Source organism: Protomyctophum bolini, assembly GCF_963924005.1.
Source record: "Protomyctophum bolini genome assembly, chromosome: 22".
Taxonomy (NCBI): domain Eukaryota; kingdom Metazoa; phylum Chordata; class Actinopteri; order Myctophiformes; family Myctophidae; genus Protomyctophum; species Protomyctophum bolini.
The window spans coordinates 10,756,049-10,778,548 of record NC_137883.1 but is presented as its reverse complement, the minus strand read 5'-3'; the positions used below and the strand labels follow the sequence as shown (position 1 = coordinate 10,778,548).

General features: G+C 45.0%; 1 protein-coding gene across 1 annotated transcript in view; it reads right to left on the bottom strand.

The window, feature by feature from the left end:
- The window catches only part of cacna1bb (calcium channel, voltage-dependent, N type, alpha 1B subunit, b), a 145,868-nt gene that overhangs the window by 32,193 nt on the left and 91,175 nt on the right, over nt 1-22,500 (bottom strand). The window contains exons 17-30 of the mRNA XM_080755924.1: nt 22,019-22,136; nt 21,586-21,653; nt 20,898-21,004; nt 19,107-19,169; nt 16,172-16,379; nt 15,508-15,708; nt 14,556-14,770; nt 13,955-14,139; nt 11,320-11,446; nt 10,630-10,759; nt 9,850-9,909; nt 9,374-9,480; nt 959-1,055; nt 1-39 (exon numbers count right to left, since the gene is read on the bottom strand). The exon at nt 1-39 is cut by the window's left edge and continues 122 nt beyond it. Of these exons, the coding sequence (XP_080612050.1) occupies nt 1-39; nt 959-1,055; nt 9,374-9,480; nt 9,850-9,909; nt 10,630-10,759; nt 11,320-11,446; nt 13,955-14,139; nt 14,556-14,770; nt 15,508-15,708; nt 16,172-16,379; nt 19,107-19,169; nt 20,898-21,004; nt 21,586-21,653; nt 22,019-22,136 (1,725 nt within the window). The remainder of the gene's footprint in view (nt 40-958; nt 1,056-9,373; nt 9,481-9,849; nt 9,910-10,629; nt 10,760-11,319; nt 11,447-13,954; nt 14,140-14,555; nt 14,771-15,507; nt 15,709-16,171; nt 16,380-19,106; nt 19,170-20,897; nt 21,005-21,585; nt 21,654-22,018; nt 22,137-22,500) is intronic.

The following is a 22,500-nucleotide window of genomic DNA, read 5'->3' as shown; positions in this document are numbered from 1 at the left end:
CACGTTCTTCAGCGAGTTCACCACACAGTCAAACACCGCCTGGGGAACACGCACGCAAGCATGTTCACACAAACCTCTCAAAAATACCCAAAAGTTGCAGATCCACAAGCTCACAACGCATCACGACACACTGTGAGCTTATAGATTGCCTATTGTCACCACTTTTGAGCGACGCTCTTGGACAACTACAGTCACATAAAAAGTTTTAACATGGACATATAAGGTTTCTACCCGACAACGATTATGCATTCGCATGATTACACATGAGTCTCTCTCTCTCTCTCTTTCTCTCTCTCTCTCCGTCTCTTTCACTATCCCATTCCATCTATTTTGTATCCACGTGACAGCACTCTGTTGATCAGGCCTGCGCTGCGATCACTCTGACAGATTAAGTGCTTCGTCCATCTATCAATCTAGCCAATGAATGTGCTGCAGGATGAATGATCAGCGGCCAGGCCTTTTTTGTTTTGAGTGCCATCCGTCCGTCCTTCCATCTTGTGCCAGCTCGCCACTCTGTCGAGTTGTGTCGTCCGCGCGCCTGCCAACCCTGATCTGTCTCAATCATCTCACTTCAATTACCTCAATGAGATCCTCTGTCTTTTGTCAGGGCCATTACTTTCATCCGATCCACCGGCGTTCCACACACCAGCGGCCGTCCTTTAGTCTCTGGGGCGACGTTTTTGGAGCTCAACAACAATAACGGGTGTCCCTCCGTAAACATGGGCCGCTGGGACATATTTTTCTCATTCGGTACTCACGGCAAAGGGAGAGGGAGGTTGCACGCCGTTACATCAGGATGGATGGCGGGAGGGCATTAGTATGAGAGGCAGGCGACATCAACGTCTGCTCCACCGATGTGACTGGCTTATTATTACTACAATCATCCCAAGAGTTCGTCTAAACACACTTTGATTGGGAGGATTGGGAGTGACCCTCGTTGCCAGCTGGCTTCACTCACCTTGAGCTTGGGCAGACGTTTGATGGTCTTGAGAGGCCGCAGGACTCGGAGAACCCTCAGGGACTTGATGGTGTTGATATCCTTCCCTTTAGTCCCTCTGTGCGGAGGGAAGATACATATTATATAGCTTTAGATACACGATCTACAGTAGGGTCCTCGTAAGGTTGTTTGTATCGCCGCACTGTTCAAGACAGACATGTGCACATACATTATGTACTGTACACATAGGCACACACATGGTATGCGTGTGCACACGCTCCCCCCCACGCACGCGCAGAAACACCCACCCACACAGAGATGGCCACACTACCGTAAAAACATATGAAACATCCAACAACAAACAATGACTAATTAGATGACATCAGGTATAGATGCAGGTTGATCTATTCCATTAGTAGAGCACATGCATGTGAGTAGATGGAGCATTCTGCAGAAACACGTGGCGAGCGTAAAGGCCTGTTCAGCATAACCTCAATGGAATAGACTATACTGCTAGAATAACATGGAAGAGGAAGACGCCGTCTTCGCAGGAGAAGAGGAGCTTCTTTGCAGGAACCACTGCTGTCACTTGTGGCGCCGGTCGCCACACGCACACATTGCTAACAGGTCACAAAGTGGTGGGATGTGATGTGACACCTACTGTACCTACAGTATAAGCTGTTCATAATGTATTGGCTGAACCGTCGTCCCACATGAGCAGTGACATTGGCCAAGGACGGTGGCGGCAGAGGCATTTTGTTAACCGAGTCACATGCACAGTACGATCATCAGCGTTAATTCAAAGTTACAACCGGTAAGATGGACTGTCCTCCTACACAGGTTTTTAACCTCCCACGCTTTGAGCTTCATGCAATACTAACTGTCAACCATGTAGTGCTACATTTCATCAGTGAAAGAGTGGGGGTCGTGTTAGTTATATTAACATACTCCACCATACAGATTGGTTAAAACATTTGACCAACTAAAAAGAAGTTACGAGTTGCTGCTTTGTTGCTTTGCTGTTTTGTACAATTTCCGAGTTACAAAGGGATAAATTAACACTGATAATTTGATTGTGCACAGACATATTGTGACTATTTATGGTTAGGTTTCTTCATGAGTAAGTCTTTGAAAAACCGACGCTCTTTAACAATAACGTTAAGAGCTCAAGAGTTGATATACAATGTGTGACTGTACAACATAGACACACAGTGACACAATTCCATTTCTATAGAAACACGATACAATACAGTATGCAATCATTCCAGCTCAGTGGCTAGTGTCCGCCCTGAGATTGGGAGGTCAGTGTTCAATCCTATAACAATGGGACCCAATGCCTCACTGCTTGGCACTCAGCATCAACTGTAGGATTGGAGGTTAAGTCCCTGTGACATGTACTAGCGTCCTCTTCAGGGGATGTACTTGTAAATCAAGCTGCCTCACGCTACAGAAACAGGACACAGACGTGTAATCATGCACATATGCATGTACACACACAGTGATGGTAGTCACAGTATTACAGCATCTGTATGGTTCACTCACTCTCTCTCTCTCTCTTGACAATTGTGTGTATATATCAACATGAGAACAACAGAAGCTTTTTAAGCCAGCCTGGAGTGGTGCTGGATAGTGGTGGTGGTGGTGGTGTGTGACTGTGGCTCAGGAGACACTAGTGTTGTTGTGTGACTGATACACTTTGAATATGTCCATTTAAAAGGACCATAATACCGGCAGTCTGGCATGTTTAGCCACCTACGTACTTACCACATCCAGAGAACATGTAGGTTATATTACCATACAGTATAATTATTGATATACATTATTGACACTCCTTCAGGGCTATCACAAGACGTCTCTGTCGGGTGGAAACCTCATGTGTCCAAAACCGTTTCAAATAAAGCAAATTGCAAAAACAGCAGATCGGCAAACTCAAAACGTGGCGTTTCGTGCATGCATTTCGAGCTTGTACATCTGCTATTTTTGATACGTTGGTGTGAAGCTGTAGTATGGTCAAGTATAGGGCGTTCATTACAGTGTGAAGCTGTAGTATGGTCAAGTATAGGGCGTTCATTTACAAAGTCAAATTTGGAAGTAAGAGGTTTCTGTCCCCGACAGCAACGAAGAGAGAAGCAGCTGGTTCCACAAACATTATCTGCTTTTTTCTTTCTGAAGGAGGAAGTCTTGGCTCTAACAAACTAGCATGCACCTCTCATGCTTTGATGACTCGGTTAGCCTGGCATGCAATCCACTGCAGTCACACTCCAGTCCTTGACCATTTGAGAAAGTCAAACACATCTGGATGGAGAGAGCTGTCTCCCAATAGCTTTCAGAAGAGCCCCGGGCTCGGAGAACGTGTGCGGAGCGCATGTTTGGTGCAGCTTGTGTCTAGGACTGCAACTATCCATTTTTGATTAAACGAGAAGCCCTTTATTTTATTTTATATTTATATATTTGTATTTTTATAAAGCCTGAAAGATTTTTTATAATCAACAAAATCGATTAGTCTGTAAGCCCTATTTAATAGTTTGTGTAGCACAAAAATGACAGAAATAGCCCAAAACACATCACACTGTGACGTGCTTTGAGCCAAAAGATTCTTTGCTCACAGATTTCTCCCAAAATGAATATTTTAAAATGATTATCGTTTAAAACAAATGATAATCTATTAAATTGATTAGTTCCATTAACTACAGTATGACACCGGTGCCTGTGTGTGTGTGTGTGTGTGTGTGTGTGTGTGTGTGTGTGTGTGTGTGTGTGTGTGTGTGTGAGTGTGTGTGTGCGTGCACAGGCATCAAAGCGGGGCAGATCAGCCACGGTTCTGTCATGTGCTCAGCAGCTCATCAGTGCTGCGAGGTTATCCTCGGTCACCATGACTACGGGCTTCTCAGCTGCCCCCTTTCCAGAGCAAGGATCATTTCCTGTTTACAGATGGGAAAACAGACATCCAAATCAGTTGGCTGAGTCACAGGGAAGCGTAGTGGAAAGTAACTATTTACTCAAGTACGGAACTTGAATGTACTTACTTACTGTACTTTTACTTTACTTGAACTTTCAATTTTTTTTATAGCTTACTTTATACTCCCTCTCAAAAGGTTGAATATTGCACTTTTTACTCTGCTAAATGTATTTGAAAACGTTTAGTTACTTTGTATGTTTAGGCTTATTATTGCAACGCATTGTGAGCATTAATTTGCAAAAACACACACAAAGTTAGAATGATATGGAGATAAGAGGTTTTTTCCTCGACAACATTGTGATATTGCTATACTTATGTAAAGCTTACTAGAAGCACCTCTTCTACCACCACTGCAGATAAGCTGTACTTGGCCTTCTGTTTCCTCTCACAGCAACAGAGTAGGCAATAAGTCTCTCTATTTTAATAATTATGCAGAATGCGTGTCTCGTTATTGATTGACATTTTCTGTAAGCATACAATCTTGTCTAAATACTTAAACGTGCCTTGCGATTTGTTTTTAACTAATGTTATTTTGTCATCCAAATCCAAAAGGTAATTTAATAATAAATGAATAAAACATTTACATGATAAACTACAGTACGATGATCTCTCTTTGTAAACGAGCCAAAAGGAGTCAAGCTTAAAGAACCATGTCTAAAATGTCGGTTTTTAAGAGGGCAACCATATTCGGATGAAAAGGAGGATTACACAAGTCTTACGATGGAGGTCCTTCTCATATTTTGTGCACTCACTGTAGTCTACTGGCCCATGGAGGCAACAGTGGGTTGATTTTTTTTTTCAGAACAGTCTTCTGAAAGCTATGAGCTGGAGTCTCCAGTGTTTTCTCATTCGGAAGGCAAGGCTAATTTATACCACATCCAAAGACAAAAACGATGTGTTTTCAACTGACGCAAACAAACAAGCAAGCATGTTCAGTTCGGAATACATTATTTTTGTCGTACAATGCGGCCAGTTCGTCGACGTATAAATGCAGCCTTCAAGGATAGGTTCACTGATACGAGATCAAGGGGAGGTCAACGCTTCATTCATGCTCCGTCGCACGACGGCGTCGCACGCGGACAATTCCAGATCGACAAGCTCCCGACGACGGCCGCATCAGCGACACGTTGTGAGCTCGCCGATCGGCTATTTCCGGTGGCCGACATGTCGCACAACGCAGGATAAATCAGGCTTGAGGTAAGTAGGGGTTCTATCCTGAGCCGTTCGCGATAGACAATGCAGGAAGTCGAAAACGATGGCTGATAAGAGGAACTAGTAGTTTATGTATTGAGAGTGCAAAGGTCAAGGGGTCAAGGTGGTGCGATGACAAGTGGTACAGTAGATAGCGACAGTTCCCACCTGACGACGCTTTGTTGCGATCTGATGAGGAAGAGCAGTAATACACACCACACACACACACACACACACACACACACACACACACACGCACGCACATACACAAGCCACCTTTAGACCTGGTATTAAAATACGTCTCCAATACAGTTTGTGACCACATTATTATTTATCTGGATTATAACACTCATTTTAAGCGGTATTTCTCAAAGTTTCTCAAGTCGAGGACGCCCCAAATTGATGTATAAATGTATTTGGCCGTGGACTCCCATTCGCTGACTATTCACAGATCTGCAAGCTCACAAAGCGCTGCAACGTGACGTGTTGTGAGCTTGTAGATCATCTATTCATTTGAACCCGACTATCATTCATATTAATACACTGCAGTTCAATTATAGATTCCAATCACCCAGTTAATACCTGCTGTAAAGGTGGCCATATTGTATACATCCACACAACAAAAGCATATAGGAGAAATCATGACTGCTTTAAAGACAATAAAACAAGCGTAACAAGAAAGACAGAGCAAAAGATATATACATTTTAACCCATTCTGACCTGAGATCAGATTCATACGAGGTTTCCACGGGACACACACTGGTCTGATTAACCCATTCTGACCTGAGATCAAATTAAAAAAATGTCAGTCGTTCTTCGAATTTTTCAAAAATAGCAGACCTACAAGCTCGTATCGCGCCACTCGGTGGCGCGATATGAGCTTGTAGATCTGCTATTTTTCAATAGGTAAAGCATAACATGATGCTAACACCAAAATGGGTGCCCGGTCAGAATGGGTTAAGCAGATAACAGTAACCGTCACACAGGCTAGAAGATATGCCACTGACTAGCCTTACAAATTGAGAACATGACGACAGCACATTGTAGTAAGTAAACAATGATCAAAGTAACACTGGCACTTGAAGTCATTATCGTGTGAAAAAGGATAAATCAACCGTAGATGCAAAAAAAGAAGAAAGACTGCTCCCTGAATGCATCGCAGTCGGGTGGAAACCTTGTACTGTATGTCCCAAAACGGTTATTTTTCACTAAATTAATTTAACCCATGTTCCAATGGAGTCAATATTTAGTACAACAAATGAAAATATGGAGGTACGAGGTTTCTGCCCGACTTGAGTGAAAGATGACATGTTGTTGTTCCAGAAGCATGAACTATCATTTGTTCTGTTGTACTGCGGTGACATCGGGGAGGAGGAGGAGGACGCAGTGCTTGTGACAAGACAAAGGAGATCTGAGGCTGTACACGCCTGGCTGTCTGCCGCCACAAAAGTAGTGGAGAGACACAGAGACATGAATGATGGAGTATTGACGATGATGGCAGGGGTCATCTATCAGATAAACCCCACCATGAGCAATTTGTCTCTGTCGGATTAGAAACCTCACATGTCCAACACTGTTACGTGGTTCTCGCCGTTCAACTTCAAAAAGTATCAAAAGTCGATAACGAGTCTACGAGCTCGAAAAGGAGCTTGTGGATGTGCTACTTTAGATTAGTTTGTGTGACACTGAAGTGTGATCAAGTAGGAGGTCAATTTACGAAATAGATAAACACAAACACAAAAAGTTAAAATATGGAGATACGAGGTTTCTGCCCAACCGCAACAATAAGCAAGTCATTGCTGTCTGGCAGAAACTTTGTATCTTCAACTTTTGTTCTTTTAAATAAATGAATAACCCTATGTCTTCGTATGATCATACTACAGTGTCACACTGAAATAGCTAAAAACAGCAGATCTACAAGCACAAAATGCAGCTCCAAACGCCATGTTTTGAGCTTGCTGATGCTATGAAGTAGGGCATTGAAAAACAGTGTCAGAGTCAGAACATTTTGGGTTTAGGATTATACTGTGGGTTCAAGAAGGAACAGTGTGTTGCACACACATATTGTGGCTCAGAGAGACAGTGAGGTAGATACGGTATCAGACAGAAAAACAAATGGACCAGGCAAACAAAGGAATAGAGAGCAGACATTACCCCATAAGACTCCTGAAAGCAATCCAAGCAAGAAAAGGTTGAAAGGAAAGAGCAAAGGAGAGAAAGAAGAAGACAGAGTCAGCAACAGAAGACAACAACAGGTATAAAGACCCTCCCACACACAGGCCCCTTTTCCACCAAAAAAACCTTTGGTTCTAGAATCCGTTCTAGATTCTTGGAACCTCGTGTTCCAGTTCTGAGACAACTTTTACGGTTCCGAACCAATTCCTTTCCAGTGGAAACGCTCTGAAGTCTGAAATGGTTCAATATTGAGGTGGGGAAAAAAGAACTGAACCAGTTCAACTCCGGTGGAAAAGGGGCCACAGTGAAATGTAACTCTGACAGCGTAGCTATCCATCTACAGAAGGCATCAACACATAAGAACAAGCGACAGAAAGACAATAAAAGATATTAAGATAAGCTATAAAGCTACAAAGCTGCAGCACACTGGTGACAAAAAGTTCTGAAAGAGGTAGATTTTCAGTAGAGGAAAGCAACTACAGTACAGTCAGTATACATTTACTAAGCCACTGTACAATTTTGAATACATTTGACTTTACATTGAATATTTCCATTTATCAACACTTCTACTCCGCTACAAGCTCTGGTTAGCTTCAGCTCATTGTATGTTATGGCCAATTTATCTATTCATTCTTGACCATAAAGTCTATTTTTTTCTAGCTCTAAATTACAGTACTATACTCCTCCGAGGCAGTTCCTGTGAAACGGTTCATTGTAAAGACAATTTGTACCAGGCAGCAGGAGCATGCGCACGCACCGGCGTGCACGTACGTATATGTGCCTGTGACACATGTCTGGAATAGCCTGTGCTGATACAGTAGTAGCGTAGCATGCATATTAGTTGTTGGTAGGCTACTTAAGGAAAACAACAGCCTGCAGTTGGTGTTGCCAATTGAGTGTGAGATCGGGGAGGAAAGGCCCGTTTTCCTCTCTACGCCCCCCCGCCCCCCCACCCACACACCCAGCGGTATACTCATTACCCAAATCCCACACGGCCCATTAGCTCACCCTGGGGGGGCGGGGGGGTCTCATGCAACGCTGGAAGTTGATTCTGAGACTAAATGTGTGCTAAAATAACACCATGTTCAACATGTTTGTGCAGACTATGAAAGCAATCCTCCAAACAGCTTCCTCAGACAGCCTGCTATAGCACCATACAGTCTGCAGATATGCAGTAGCAGTGGTTTTCAAACAGTTTCCTGTCAAGGACGCCCATATTGTCATGTATTTTTGGCGGCGGACACCCATCTGAAGACCCACATGGTTACCCACATAAGAGAAGATTTGTGTTTTTCAAAATGATTACACTCTTTTTTTCCACGATTGTGTCAAGACAATTAGCAGAACTACGAGCCTGTAGATCGGCTATTTTCGAATAGTATAAACTAGGTTTAAAGTGGTAATTTTGCTGAGGACCCCACTTTGAGAACCACTGCTATAATAGCAGGACCACGGTAATGGGACAAGCCTGTGGAGAACATCACAAGGCTACTGTACATAATTTTTTTATATGACTAAGTAACATCTCCTCCTGGTGACGCTATAACAGGCCGTTCTGGAAAATTTGGGGCAGAGGTTCATCGTTGGCATCCAGGGAGTGTGCGTGCAAAATACGGTCGGTGCCGGGTTAACGGTGCTGGTAACAGACGGACGGACACACACACACTCACACACACGGACGGAGTGCAAAACATACTTTCTCCCCATGCATTCGGCCTGGTGGAGACAACTATCAATGTCACATCAGGGTTGAGGTTGCTGGTTTAATCCTACGTACAGGATCCAGCATGAAGCTCTCTATCACACAACCATAACTTGAAAAATTCAGAAACCTTAGTGCACTATTTTGATCATAGATCTTCGTCAGACCTGGTTCTGATCATTCTTGTACATACTGTAGGGTATTGTTTTGTTCAATGCACCTAATCCTAATCAACAGCTTGTTCATGTGTGGATACAAGTTTCTTTAGTCTTCCGATCTCCAGTCCACTGATCTCTAGAACAATTAAACCTGACATATACTTTGTTATCGTCTCATCTCAAGTTGTGTCAAGTTACAATAATTCACTTCATAATAAACTCAATGGAAAAAAGATAAAGTTGTGACTTACGAGCAGGCGAAAGCCACAAGGGCACCGCTGACCACAATGAAGTCCAGAATGTTCCACAGGTCACGGAAATAAGCGCCAGGGTGGAGGAGCAGGCCCAGGTCTATCATCTAGAACATTACGAAGACAACATCAAGGTCTATGGGCTCTATTTTCGTGCATGCTTAAACCCCTTATCCCTAAACTTCTTTGACTTTTTTGGGCGAAAATAGAGCCATATGTGTCTGTGTAAACACAGACACACACACGCGCGCACGCGCACACACACACACACACACACACACACTGACACACACACACACACACAGGAAATGCACAATTTCATAGTAAACTGCGACCTTTGGTCGCAATAATAGAAAAAATGTACACCGGATGACTTTAACTCAGAGAGTACAAATACACTCTCAGAATAACAAATAGAGTGCTTATGCTCATCCAGCGTTGATACAGTACATTCAGTGTATTCACAGCTCTCTCACCTTAATCACCATCTCAAAGGTGAAGACTCCCGTGAAGACATAATCCAGGTACTTGAGAACCTGCGACCGGAGAGTGGGGAAATAATTATCACCGTGTGAGATGAACCTCCTGAGATACAGCGGGAGATGCCCGTAGATTCAGGCGTACTTTGGTATACCGGCCACGTTGGGTTATGAATGGAGCAGATTTCATTTATGAGGTCTTATAGGCTCTGAGGGTGTCACTTTTTCTCATAATACGGGCGTGCATGTGTACCCTATGAATAGCAATCTTCATATCTCGCACACTCTGGCAAAATGTGAATGTTTTAATTTGATTGGCGTTCAAGATCAAACCTTTTCATTTCAAGGACAAAAAATGTGTATGTTTCTGAAAATATTATGTGTCAAGGATTGTATTAAAATGATTAGAAATATTAAAAATGTTATTTTTCTCATATTCATACTGTACATACATACATGAGGCAGACGACTCATGAATTCTACTAATGCAACTTCCCTACTTCACACTCTGGCTAATGCATTTCTCACGTTCATGAACTGCTAAATTCTGCACTAAACTAGACTGCCACACTTGCATAAGAGCACTGATTCCACAGCAGAGCGTCACAATGGTTTGTGCATGCTGTGGTGGACAAAGTTCTATACTCGGCCCCAGTACTGACGTCAAAGTCAACTATTACTATTATTGTACTTGGTGAAAGTACTGTGGTGAATTGTCCCTTGCAAGTAAATCTTTTTTCCAGCACCGCCACTGTGTGAGTGGTGTTGGTGACTCACGTTGTTGCGTGGAGCGTTGGCCTGCACAGGGTCCTCAGCTGCCAGGGCTATGCTGCTCATGGTGATGACCAGGAGGATGCACATCTCAAAGTAGCGCAGGTTGACCACGTAATGGCAAAGTCTGCGTACACTGGAAGACACACGCACACATAATGCACATGCGTGTGCACACACACACACGCACACACGCACACACACACACACACACACACACACACACACACACACACACACACACACACACACACGCACACACACACACACACACACACACACACACACACACACAGGACAGATATTTGTATACGCTCGGATTTAAAAGAGCACTAAAGATTTGTCTGTGCCTGTGCTTTGTGCACAGACAAATCTTAAGGTAGTGACTTCAGCGCAACCTTTTTTCATGTCAAGGACCCCCCCTTGATATTGTTGTTGTCAGGCAGAAACCATGTATCTCCATATTCAATATTTTATGCTTTTTCCTAAAGTGAATGCCCTTCTACTTTATGGTACAAGAGTGTCCTGCAAAAAGAGCCGATCTACAAGCTCAAGCACAACGCGGGTGGGAGACTTACGGGTTGATCTGTCCCAAGACAAACATGGAGCTGTGGTTTGAGATTCAACAGTGACTTACGGGTTGGTCTGTCCCAAGACAAACATGGAGCTGTGGTTTGAGATTCAACAGTGACTTACGGGTTGGTCTGTCCCAAGACAAACATGGAGCTGTAGGGAAGGATTTGACGAGGGCCGTTAGCTGCCTGGTCCTCCAGGTCCTTCTTCTCCTCGCTGAGAGCCAGGTTGTCACGCTCTATGCTGTTCACTGAGAGACACCAAGATAAACACAGAGCACAAGGATTAGGAACTGGCTATGGATGGATGGATGGATGGATGGATGTAACATTGTACGCTCTCAAGAGTTAAATTATTGTTAAACATCTGCATTACTTCATTTACAAGAAGTTGGTCTTGGGTCTAAGAGGCTAAATCTCATCAAATGGTCTCAAATGGCGAATACATAATGTAGCTTGAAATGAAAAGGTGATGGTGACTGGGTACTCACTGGTTATGAGGGTGATGTCCCCTAGAGGGGCAGTGATGGTGACTGGGTACTCACTGGCTATGAGGGTGATGTCCCCTAGTGGGGCAGTGATGGAGACTGGGTACTCACTGGTTATGAGGGTGATGTCCCCTAGAGGGGCAGTGATGGTGACTGGGTACTCACTGGCTATGAGGGTGATGTCCCCTAGTGGGGCAGTGATGGTGACTGGGTACTCACTGGCTATGAGGGTGATGTCCCCTATCGGGGCAGTGATGGTGACTGGGTACTCACTGGCTATGAGGGTGATGTCCCCTATCGGGGCAGTGATGGAGACTGGGTACTCACTGGTTATGAGGGTGATGTCCCCTATCGGGGCAGTGATGGTGACTGGGTACTCACTGGTTATGAGGGTGATGTCCCCTAGTGGGGCAGTGATGGTGACTGGGTACTCACTGGCTATGAGGGTGATGTCCCCTAGTGGGGCAGTGATGGTGACTGGGTACTCACTGGCTATGAGGGTGATGTCCCCTATCGGGGCAGTGATGGTGACTGGGTACTCACTGGCTATGAGGGTGATGTCCCCTATCGGGGCAGTGATGGAGACTGGGTACTCACTGGTTATGAGGGTGATGTCCCCTATCGGGGCAGTGATGGTGACTGGGTACTCACTGGTTATGAGGGTGATGTCCCCTAGTGGGGCAGTGATGGTGACTGGGTACTCACTGGTTATGAGGGTGATGTCCCCTATCGGGGCAGTGATGGTGACTGGGTACTCACTGGTTATGAGGGTGATGTCCCCTAGAGGGGCAGTGATGGTGACTGGGTACTCACTGGCTATGAGGGTGATGTCCCCTATCGGGGCAGTGATGGTGACTGGGTACTCACTGGCTATGAGGGTGATGTCCCCTAGAGGGGCAGTGATGGTAACTGGGTACTCACTGGCTATGAGGGTGATGTCCCCTATCGGGGCAGTGATGGTGACTGGGTACTCACTGGCTATGAGGGTGATGTCCCCTAGTGGGGCAGTGATGGTGACTGGGTACTCACTGGCTATGAGGGTGATGTCCCCTAGAGGGGCAGTGATGGTAACTGGGTACTCACTGGTTATGAGGGTGATGTCCCCTATCGGGGCAGTGATGGTGACTGGGTACTCACTGGCTATGAGGGTGATGTCCCCTAGAGGGGCAGTGATGGTAACTGGGTACTCACTGGTTATGAGGGTGATGTCCCCTATCGGGGCAGTGATGGTGACTGGGTACTCACTGGCTATGAGGGTGATGTCCCCTAGAGGGGCAGTGATGGTGACTGGGTACTCACTGGCTATGAGGGTGATGTCCCCTATCGGGGCAGTGATGGTGACTGGGTACTCACTGGCTATGAGGGTGATGTCCCCTATCGGGGCAGTGATGGAGACTGGGTACTCACTGGTTATGAGGGTGATGTCCCCTAGTGGGGCAGTGATGGTGACTGGGTACTCACTGGCTATGAGGGTGATGTCCCCTAGTGGGGCAGTGATGGTGACTGGGTACTCACTGGCTATGAGGGTGATGTCCCCTAGTGGGGCAGTGATGGTGACTGGGTACTCACTGGCTATGAGGGTGATGTCCCCTAGTGGGGCAGTGATGGTGACTGGGTACTCACTGGCTATGAGGGTGATGTCCCCTAGTGGGGCAGTGATGGTGACTGGGTACTCACTGGCTATGAGGGTGATGTCCCCTAGTGGGGCAGTGATGGTGACTGGGTACTCACTGGCTATGAGGGTGATGTCCCCTAGTGGGGCAGTGATGGTGACTGGGTACTCACTGGCTATGAGGGTGATGTCCCCTATCGGGGCAGTGATGGTGACTGGGTACTCACTGGCTATGAGGGTGATGTCCCCTATCGGGGCAGTGATGGAGACTGGGTACTCACTGGTTATGAGGGTGATGTCCCCTAGTGGGGCAGTGATGGTGACTGGGTACTCACTGGCTATGAGGGTGATGTCCCCTAGTGGGGCAGTGATGGTGACTGGGTACTCACTGGCTATGAGGGTGATGTCCCCTAGTGGGGCAGTGATGGTGACTGGGTACTCACTGGCTATGAGGGTGATGTCCCCTAGTGGGGCAGTGATGGTGACTGGGTACTCACTGGCTATGAGGGTGATGTCCCCTAGTGGGGCAGTGATGGTGACTGGGTACTCACTGGCTATGAGGGTGATGTCCCCTAGTGGGGCAGTGATGGTGACTGGGTACTCACTGGCTATGAGGGTGATGTCCCCTGGCGGGGCAGTGATGGTGACTGGGTACTCACTGGCTATGAGGGTGATGTCCCCTGGCGGGGCAGTGATGGTGACTGGGATGTGGATGCTGGTGCTGTTCATGACCCTGGTTGAGTTCCGCTGGTTGTCCGCGTCCTCCTGCTTCTCCCCGGGTGTGACAGCGCCCTCCGGTGGCTGCAAGGGACTGGAGGCCAGGCCGTCCTCCTCCTCCGCTTGTCTGTCCCACCAGAGGAGACAGGTGGATTATGTCCATTTGTTCCATTTGTTTTTCTTGACCAATTGAGACAGTGGTGTAGTTTTACTTTCTGTAAGTACTGTAGCCTACTTAAGAACGATTTTGAGGTACTTTTACTCCACTACATATATTTGAAAACTTTAGTTACTAGTTACTTTGTAATTTTGATTATTATTACAAAACATACACTAACAACTTCAGCCCTATATACATTTTGGCCATTTGAAAAATGAAAGGTACATGCATCATTGGAGCAGCTACATGCATCATTGCGTCTTTGCAACGTCACGTCACTGGCTTCCAGAATCCATTGACAATGAATGGTAGACTGCATCGTTTCATCTGCCCGTGTGAACGTAACAATTGGGGAAAAAAACAAAACAAAAGAAACTCCTTACCTGTGACCATTGCGTCCGTCGTTCTCTCCACGTCCTCTACGCTCCTCGCCATCCATGGTGGACTGAGCTCTGGCCAAGCGAGACCGGTGTCTTCTCCTCTCACCGTCCCCGCCCCCGCCCCTCCCGGGGAGGTCCACCCTGGTCCCGTTGGTCAGGGTCCCGTTGCCATCCTCCGGGGAGCCCGCTGGGTGGCGGTGGTGATGTCGATGTCCCCTCTGGTGTTGATTTTGACAGCATTGTTTTTTTGTTTGTCTTTTAGTCACAGTCTTTTAAATAAAATGTAATATAATTTTTGTCATATTTTAGTAATCTGAAAGGTTTTTGTGTTAGTTTAGTTTTAGTACACTAAATATCGTAAAACTAAATCTATAGTTGATTTTGTGGACAAAAAATATATTTTGCCGGGCCTTGATGCCGTCATAATGCCTGATTTGACACAAACAACTGTGTCATTTTATTTACAGCACCATGTAACATTTGTTTTGGAAGGCACTTTATAAATACCGCATTGTGCCAAATATAAGACGACTCTGATTATAAGATGACCCCCATTTTTCAAGACTCATTTGCTGGAAAAAGAACATTGAAGACCAAAATAGTCTAGTCCCCGATTATAATATGTTTTTTAGGATATTTCCATTGGAAAAAAACGTAGTCTTATATTCAGCACAATAGGGTAAATGTACTGTACAGTACCTTACCAAGCTTGTAGAATCAGCCTCAGGTCTTCATGGGTTAACCTATTTAGACCTGAGGACGATTCTAAAGAAATGGCTTCTAAATCCGAAACAGTTTTCTGAAAAACCTATGTTTCTATATCAGTGGTGCTCAACCTTTTTCATGTCCGCCAGACCGCCAGAATTTTTCAAAAATATAACATAGTATAACATAATGCTTAAAAACCTGAATGGACGGGGACCAACAACAGGACACAGAGGTGTGGTCAGCGTACCTGCGTGCCGTCCTGGTGCTGGAAGTGGTGCCTCGCTCCGTCCCCGCTCTCGGCTCCGTTGGCGCTCCTGTCTCGGTGGCGGTGGTGGTGGTGCTTCCTGGCCCGCGGGTCGTCGAATCGAGGGTCTGCCCCCGGCGGCGGCTCCTCCTCCTGCTCGCCCTCTGGGGGCCGGGGCTTGTCGCTGCCGTCCGTGCCCTCCTCCTATAAGGGGGGTTGTCACGAAAACACCACCGCAAATGTTTCAGTTAACTCGTCGTACAACTAGTTTTCAGCATTGACCACTAATGGTAGTCCTACATGAAAAAATAATTTCTGGAAGAATTGCACAGGGCAGATATGACGAATAAATGTAATATTCAAAGAAATGACTGACAATGACTAGTCATGCCAATAATCAAAATAAATGGCTAAATAAACAGGCTGTTTTATACTTTCACAATCTTTTACAAAAATTACGGAAAAGGCCAGTTTACAAGCTCACTTGTAGACTGACTATTTGACAGATAAATGAAAATGATTCAATTCTGACAATTATGCAGATCAGTGTCTCAAAAAACTGCGATCATTCGATTATATAGCCTCTGTCAGGTATAGAAACCGAATCCTGGTCTACTCTCTATACTGCCTCTCCCTGGCCAGCCAGTGGAGACAGGTCCCGCGGTACCTGGTCCACCAGCAGTGGGCGGTGGGTGTGGGTCTTGGCGTCGGGGCGCAGGTGGAGGGTGGAGGAGACGCGGAGGCGCTCGTCGGGCTCCAGCTCGTTGAACAGGGCCTCGCTGCTGCCCGCCGTATGCTGGTGGTGTCTGCGCAGACGGTTGGTCCTCTGCTCCCACACCGACATGGACCTGCCCGTCCGCTGCTGCTGCTCTCTGCTGCGTACAGGAACGAACGGGGGCGGCAGCGGTTAATCGGAAAAATGAAATAATCGATTAGTGATCTATCCCTATTTTGGGCAGGTCGTTAGAGCCAAAACAAATAATTAAGAGCATTTTCGTGAACTTAAGAAAAATAGTTGAAATACTACTTTTGATATATTTGTGTTAAGCTGTAGTAATATGATAAAGTACTGTACAGCATTCATTTATGAAAAAAACACCTAAAGTTTCTGCCTGACAGCAACGACATAAAAGCAAGAAAAGTATATAAAAAAAGAAATTGAGAAATCAATCGATAACATAATCACTAGGAAAATAATGGATAGTTGCAGCCCCATTACAGGAATCCAAATGGCTCAGGGGCCACAGTGGCCACGGTGGCTCAGGGGCCACAGTGGCTCAGGGGCCACGGTGGCTCAGGGGCCACAGTGGCTCAGGGGCCACAGTGGCCACAGTGGCTCAGGAGGTAGAGAGGCCGTAGTAGGTCAGAAGAAGTGTGTTTCTGTAGCATGAGGCAGCTTGATGTACAATTACACCCCTTGCACACGGCGCTGGTAGGTCACAGGGACTTACCCCCAGTCTAAATCTTGTCGTTGATGTATTTAAAAGAAAAGAAAAGAAAAAAAGAAACTGGAGGATTGATTTTCTTGGCCTGCTGGCGGCAGCGAGCTCAAGAGACCCGATCAGTGTAGTGGTTAGTGAGATTAGCTCCATTGTGATCATCAGCAAGAAAGAACTCAAGCGAGACTTGAGGTGGTAAAATGGAGATTTTGAATATGAGGTATTTTACGAGACCATGAAGAAGAGCAGGCAGGCATGTGAATCGGATTAAAGAAAATATGATTCTTCCATGATCGATGAACAGAAAATCTCAAATGGACAAGCGTTGGTGATTTTGTTTTATGTGTGTACTTCAATGGACGTATCACATCATACTGTGCTGTTTTGGGTTCTGCACGGCATGAGTTGTTGACATGAAAAGATATGGATAATATTGGTCCTCCTTTTGACCTGTACCTTAGTAAGATTCGTCGAGTGGAGGAGTAGATAAAAGACAACACAGAGGGCACAGACAGCCACACAGACAGGGAAACAGCAGACGTACAAGCATATTAGCAACAGACAGTGGTGGTCAGCGACAAATGCTTTTTGTTGGGACAAACGCTTCGGCAATGACTATGAGGCACAAATATACACATGAACACATGCAATATCACACACACACAGCTTTTTGCACACATGTATTGCGCATGCATGCACACACTAGGGTGTGTGTGCACGCATACAGTGGTGTGCATGCAGTCACACAGGGCGTTTCAGCACAATTCGTTGAGAGTTTGTAGATGAGCAGGCCTGCCACTCAGCCTGAATTTTCATTTTGTTTCACAAACATTGTTTTTTTAATGGGCGTGGCTAGCGATTCAGGGGCTGGAGCCAGGCTATAGACCAGCTATTTTCAGTACACAACACCGGAGCACAGCTAAATAACACCAACCGCTGGTGTCATGCACCGAAAATAGCAGATCTACAAGCTCACAACGTGCCACAGTGTGATACGACGCGCAAGTGAGTGTTAATCAGGTGTAACATTTTTTTGTCTGCTGTATTTTACAGACAGAGAAGCAGGCCAACAGTTGGCTGCACTGCCAAAATTGTGTTTTTGCAAAATGAGGCGTCTTAAATAACGAGCGTAAATGTCAAACTGCCTGGGGGATTGGCTGTGCTTGCAGAAATTAAACAAATTATAACGTTGATTATTCACACCACAGAGTGTGCTGAATTGTTCATTATTTTAGGCATCAACAATGCAATGGAAAATCTTTCTTGATGGCAATGTCTAAGGTGCAGTACAGAGTCCACAAAGGAGCTCAGAAATGCTCTTAACCCATTCTGACCTGAGATCAGATTCATACGAGGTTTCCACTAGGACACACACTGGTCTGATTAACCCATTCTGACCTGAGATCAGATTCTAAAAATGTCAGTCGTTCTTCGAATTTTTCAAAAATAGCAGACCTACAAGCTCGTATCGCGCCACTCGGTGGCGCGATATGAGCTTGTAGATCTGCTATTTTTCAATAGCTAAAGCATAACATGATGCCAACACCAAAATGGGTGCCCGGTCAGAATGGGTTAATGTACTGTGTTGGTGATTACCCAGAAATAATGCCACTAAATATACACCATATATTAAAATGTATTATACAATATTTTTAGTTTTGGTCTTACAGAGACTGTGCATATACTGTATAGAATCAACACCTGTTTATAACACGACTCACGCACACACACACACACACACACACACACACACACGCATGCACATGTTGCATTCAGCCACTCACACAGCGTGAAATGTGTGATTTTCTTTTTCTACCCTGTTCTAAATACTGTTTATTCAATTTCTTTGTCACTCTATAAAAGCAATATTGAGAAAATGCATTTCTTAAATGCGCCTTAACAAATGGATTTGCCTTCATGGTATCAGGGTGGTGAAACTACAGTGTTGCTCTGTGCTCCCACAGGCTCAACAATCTCAACCATCATCAGCCCACAGGAAGGGAGGAGGCTTCCCGTAATGGAGAGTGATAAGGGAGCGTGCCGGGAAGAGTGTCGTGGGAGAGACTGAAGGAACAAGGTAAGGAGAAGAAAGGAGAGAAGAAGAGAGGAGTGGAGAGGAGAAGAAAGGAGAGGAGGATATTGTAAGAGAGAGAGATAACTCACGGTGACTGTATGCTGCTGTTGGACGACCTGCGAGAGTGTGCATCTTGATTTTGCTTTACAAAACTGTCCATGCCCAGAACAGAAACAAAAAGAACACAAAACAAAAGGATGAGACACAAATGAACGGAAAGACAAAAAAACTAAAGCAAAAGCAAAAACAACTTGAGGGATTAGGTGGCAGTCAGCTGACTCACCGGTGTCCACCTGTTCCCTCCTGTGTGTGTAAACTGAAGTCTGAGCAAAGACTGGTGCAACACTGGCTGCTAAACACTGCAGGGTGAAAGTGTCTCGTGTCATCTTACGGCGAAGCTCCACGGCAGCCATCGGGCGTCCGTCAGCGTTGCGTCATTGTCAACGCAGGGAGTGTTCCCTTTTTTATCAGTGAAGGGTGCTCCACTGCTGATGGTTGCGTTAGGACGGAGTCACTCATTTGTCCCGGTTCATTTCTTGACACCGTCCAAACGCAACGCCCTCAGTGGAGCCCAGGCCTTCTACGGTTGTAGAACAATTTCATTCCAGATTGTGACACTTGGTCCATAACCAATGCAATTATGATTTATTGATTTATTGATTGATTAATTGATTACCATTGCCTCTTATATTAGTAACAGACAACAGTCAATTGTAATGTTTTTTCAACATTTCCAACCTTACGGTCAGATTAAAATGCTTTTGTTTTTACTCAAGAGAAAAACGACGAAGCACTGTCGTGTTAAAACTCTGTGTTACCATTACCTGCAGTTCAAATGAACATGTTGACATAATCACTGTGATGACGCGGACTAGGGAGAAAAGTTAAATACAACAGTGATTTGCAAGGCCTCTCAAACTCCTGGGTAATTACTCTGAGACGCCAGTCATACTTTGGTTCAAAGTTATTATGTCTCAGAGCACAGCGCTCATAACTCATGAGGAGTGCGAATCGGAGAGGAATGTAGATTAACTGACTTCACCAAAAGGGAAAGGCCTCGTAAATTAGGCACCACACACAGACTGGAAATAAAATATCTGCAGAAATGAAAAGAGAGGGGGGAAAAAAAGGCCGGACAAATATTCTCATCAAAGACTGTCTCTTCCAATACTGACTTAATTGAACACATGAAGCAAGCACTTTCAAAGGGAGCGACATCAAAGTCAGATCAGACGTGACATGTGATATTTGCAGCGATATGTTACATTTATAAAGGGGTATTTCACTTTAAAACTAAAAACACTTCTGCATTGATCTTAATATTTACTTGGGCTTGTGCGTGCACCTCAGACAGTTTTTCTGTTGCTTGATTCAATATTTGATATTAATTTCGGTTATGCCATACTCTATACAGTATAACCCACTGAACTTCAAACTCAATTTTATCCATGTTGGACTTATTAAAACACACCTCCCTGGTTATGATGACTGATATTGTCCAAATGTGTGAGAGGGCGTGTTTTTTTCTCCAATTATCTCTTTAATTTATTTTATACATTTTTTTCATAAAAACATAAATAAATAAAAACAAGCTGACTGACTCAAACTAACATAAAGTATGTATAGTTATCGTGCTCTGTGGACCCCGTAAGGGTCAATTTGTACACTCTCAGGGTTAAATTAAAGATTTATTGGGGTCTCCGAGACACAAAAAGAAGAAATACAATAAAAAGGTTGAAAATCGCTGCACATGCACCATTATATTGATAAGCTGAGCAGACACTGACAGAGGGAGACGCAGAGTGAGGGCAGACAGCGTGTCACGGAGGAGGACACAGCAGCAGGCCAGCGGCTGGAGATAGACGGGTGTCAGAACTTACGCGGCGATGGAGATGTTGGCGGCCGACATGGGGCTGACGTCCTTCACCTCCATGGCCTTCTGCAGGGCAAGCTTCTTATTGGCCGCCGCCTCTTGCTGCTCTTCGTCCTGGCGGTGACAACAAAGTCGGTGTCGTTTTTGACAGCACGTTTTTGACAGCACGTTTTTTACGTGGTTTCAGTCATGGTCTTTTGAATTAAATGTAATTTAGTTTCAGTCACATTTTAGTCGTCTGAAATGTTTTAGTCATAATATCATACGATTTTAGTTGACTAAATCTAGTTTTGACGACAAAAACGTATTTTGGCAGGCCATGATGGTGCCGTAATGCCTGATTTTTGTCTGACTCAAAGTAACTCTAGTTTGTATTTGTAGACAACATTGTCAATATTTTAGTCTTAGTCATCATAGCTCCGTTTTTTTTTCTTTTTCTTGCTCTACACTCTGCTAACCCGGGGAGCGCAACGGACTGAGCTCATACTTCCTTCTATACATGAGGAGTCCAAGCTGCTTCTTTTCACCTGACAGGGGGAGTTTCCCTGTTTGGAAGTAGCACGTGGAAGGAACATGTTATTCCAACAAGTTCCTTTCCCCTCCACCTCTCCATATAATACAGTCAACAGGTAATGTCTTGACACACCGGTGTGTCCTGATGATAAAGAGTGCGCCATGCGGTCACGCCAGCGTACCTTGGTTAGCTCTTGTGCGTTGGCGAGGTTATCCACAGCGATGGCCAAGAAGACATTCAGGAGGGTGTCTGTGTGGATCTGGGGCTCAGGAAAATGGCGGAGATCTGCGCCCCGATTCTGTCGATTCTGCGGCCGTTTCTACAAATGCATTCTAGTCAAATGACACACATGCTTTCCCCATTTGGTTTTAACGTGTAAGACAGTAGGTATGTGGACATTATGTATGATATGACTCCATACTTTGACAAGGTTTAAGCGCTATCCAACTGCCATTCCCTTCCATCATTATATTTAAATAAATTAAACATACTATTATGCGAGAAATGTGGCACTGATCTGTCCTGCGCTTTGTGAGATAAGCCCAAAAAGACCCAAAGACAAACACACATACAATACAACACACGCCATACTGTGCAATACCAAAAAAGGATACAGTTTCCAAAGAGTGTGAGAACAATGAAGTACACTGAAGAAAACATTCCACGACGCACGCCTCCCTGGGATTCGATCCCATGGTACATTACTGCATTCCAGTCCTCGCCAGTCAGAATCTGAGGCCAAGCAGACATTGAAGGAGAAGTTCACCCAAAAAATGCCCAGTGGTGGAAAAAGTACTCAAACGCTTTACTTAAGTAAAAGCATCAATACAGCAATGTAAAAAATACTCCGTTACTTTAAGTAATAGTCCGGAATTCAATATGTACTTGAGTAAAAGTAGAAAAGTACTTTTCAAATGTAATAGCAGATCTACAAGCTTGTACTGTATACATTGGCTATTTTTGAGGAGGACTTACAGTATATACTGGGTTCACACTAGCACTGACAAAGTATTTTTCAACAGAAGCCCAGAGAGGTTTTTCAGAACTCACGCTGAAGCAGAGCCTGACCGATGGCAGATTTTTGGGTCCGATGCCA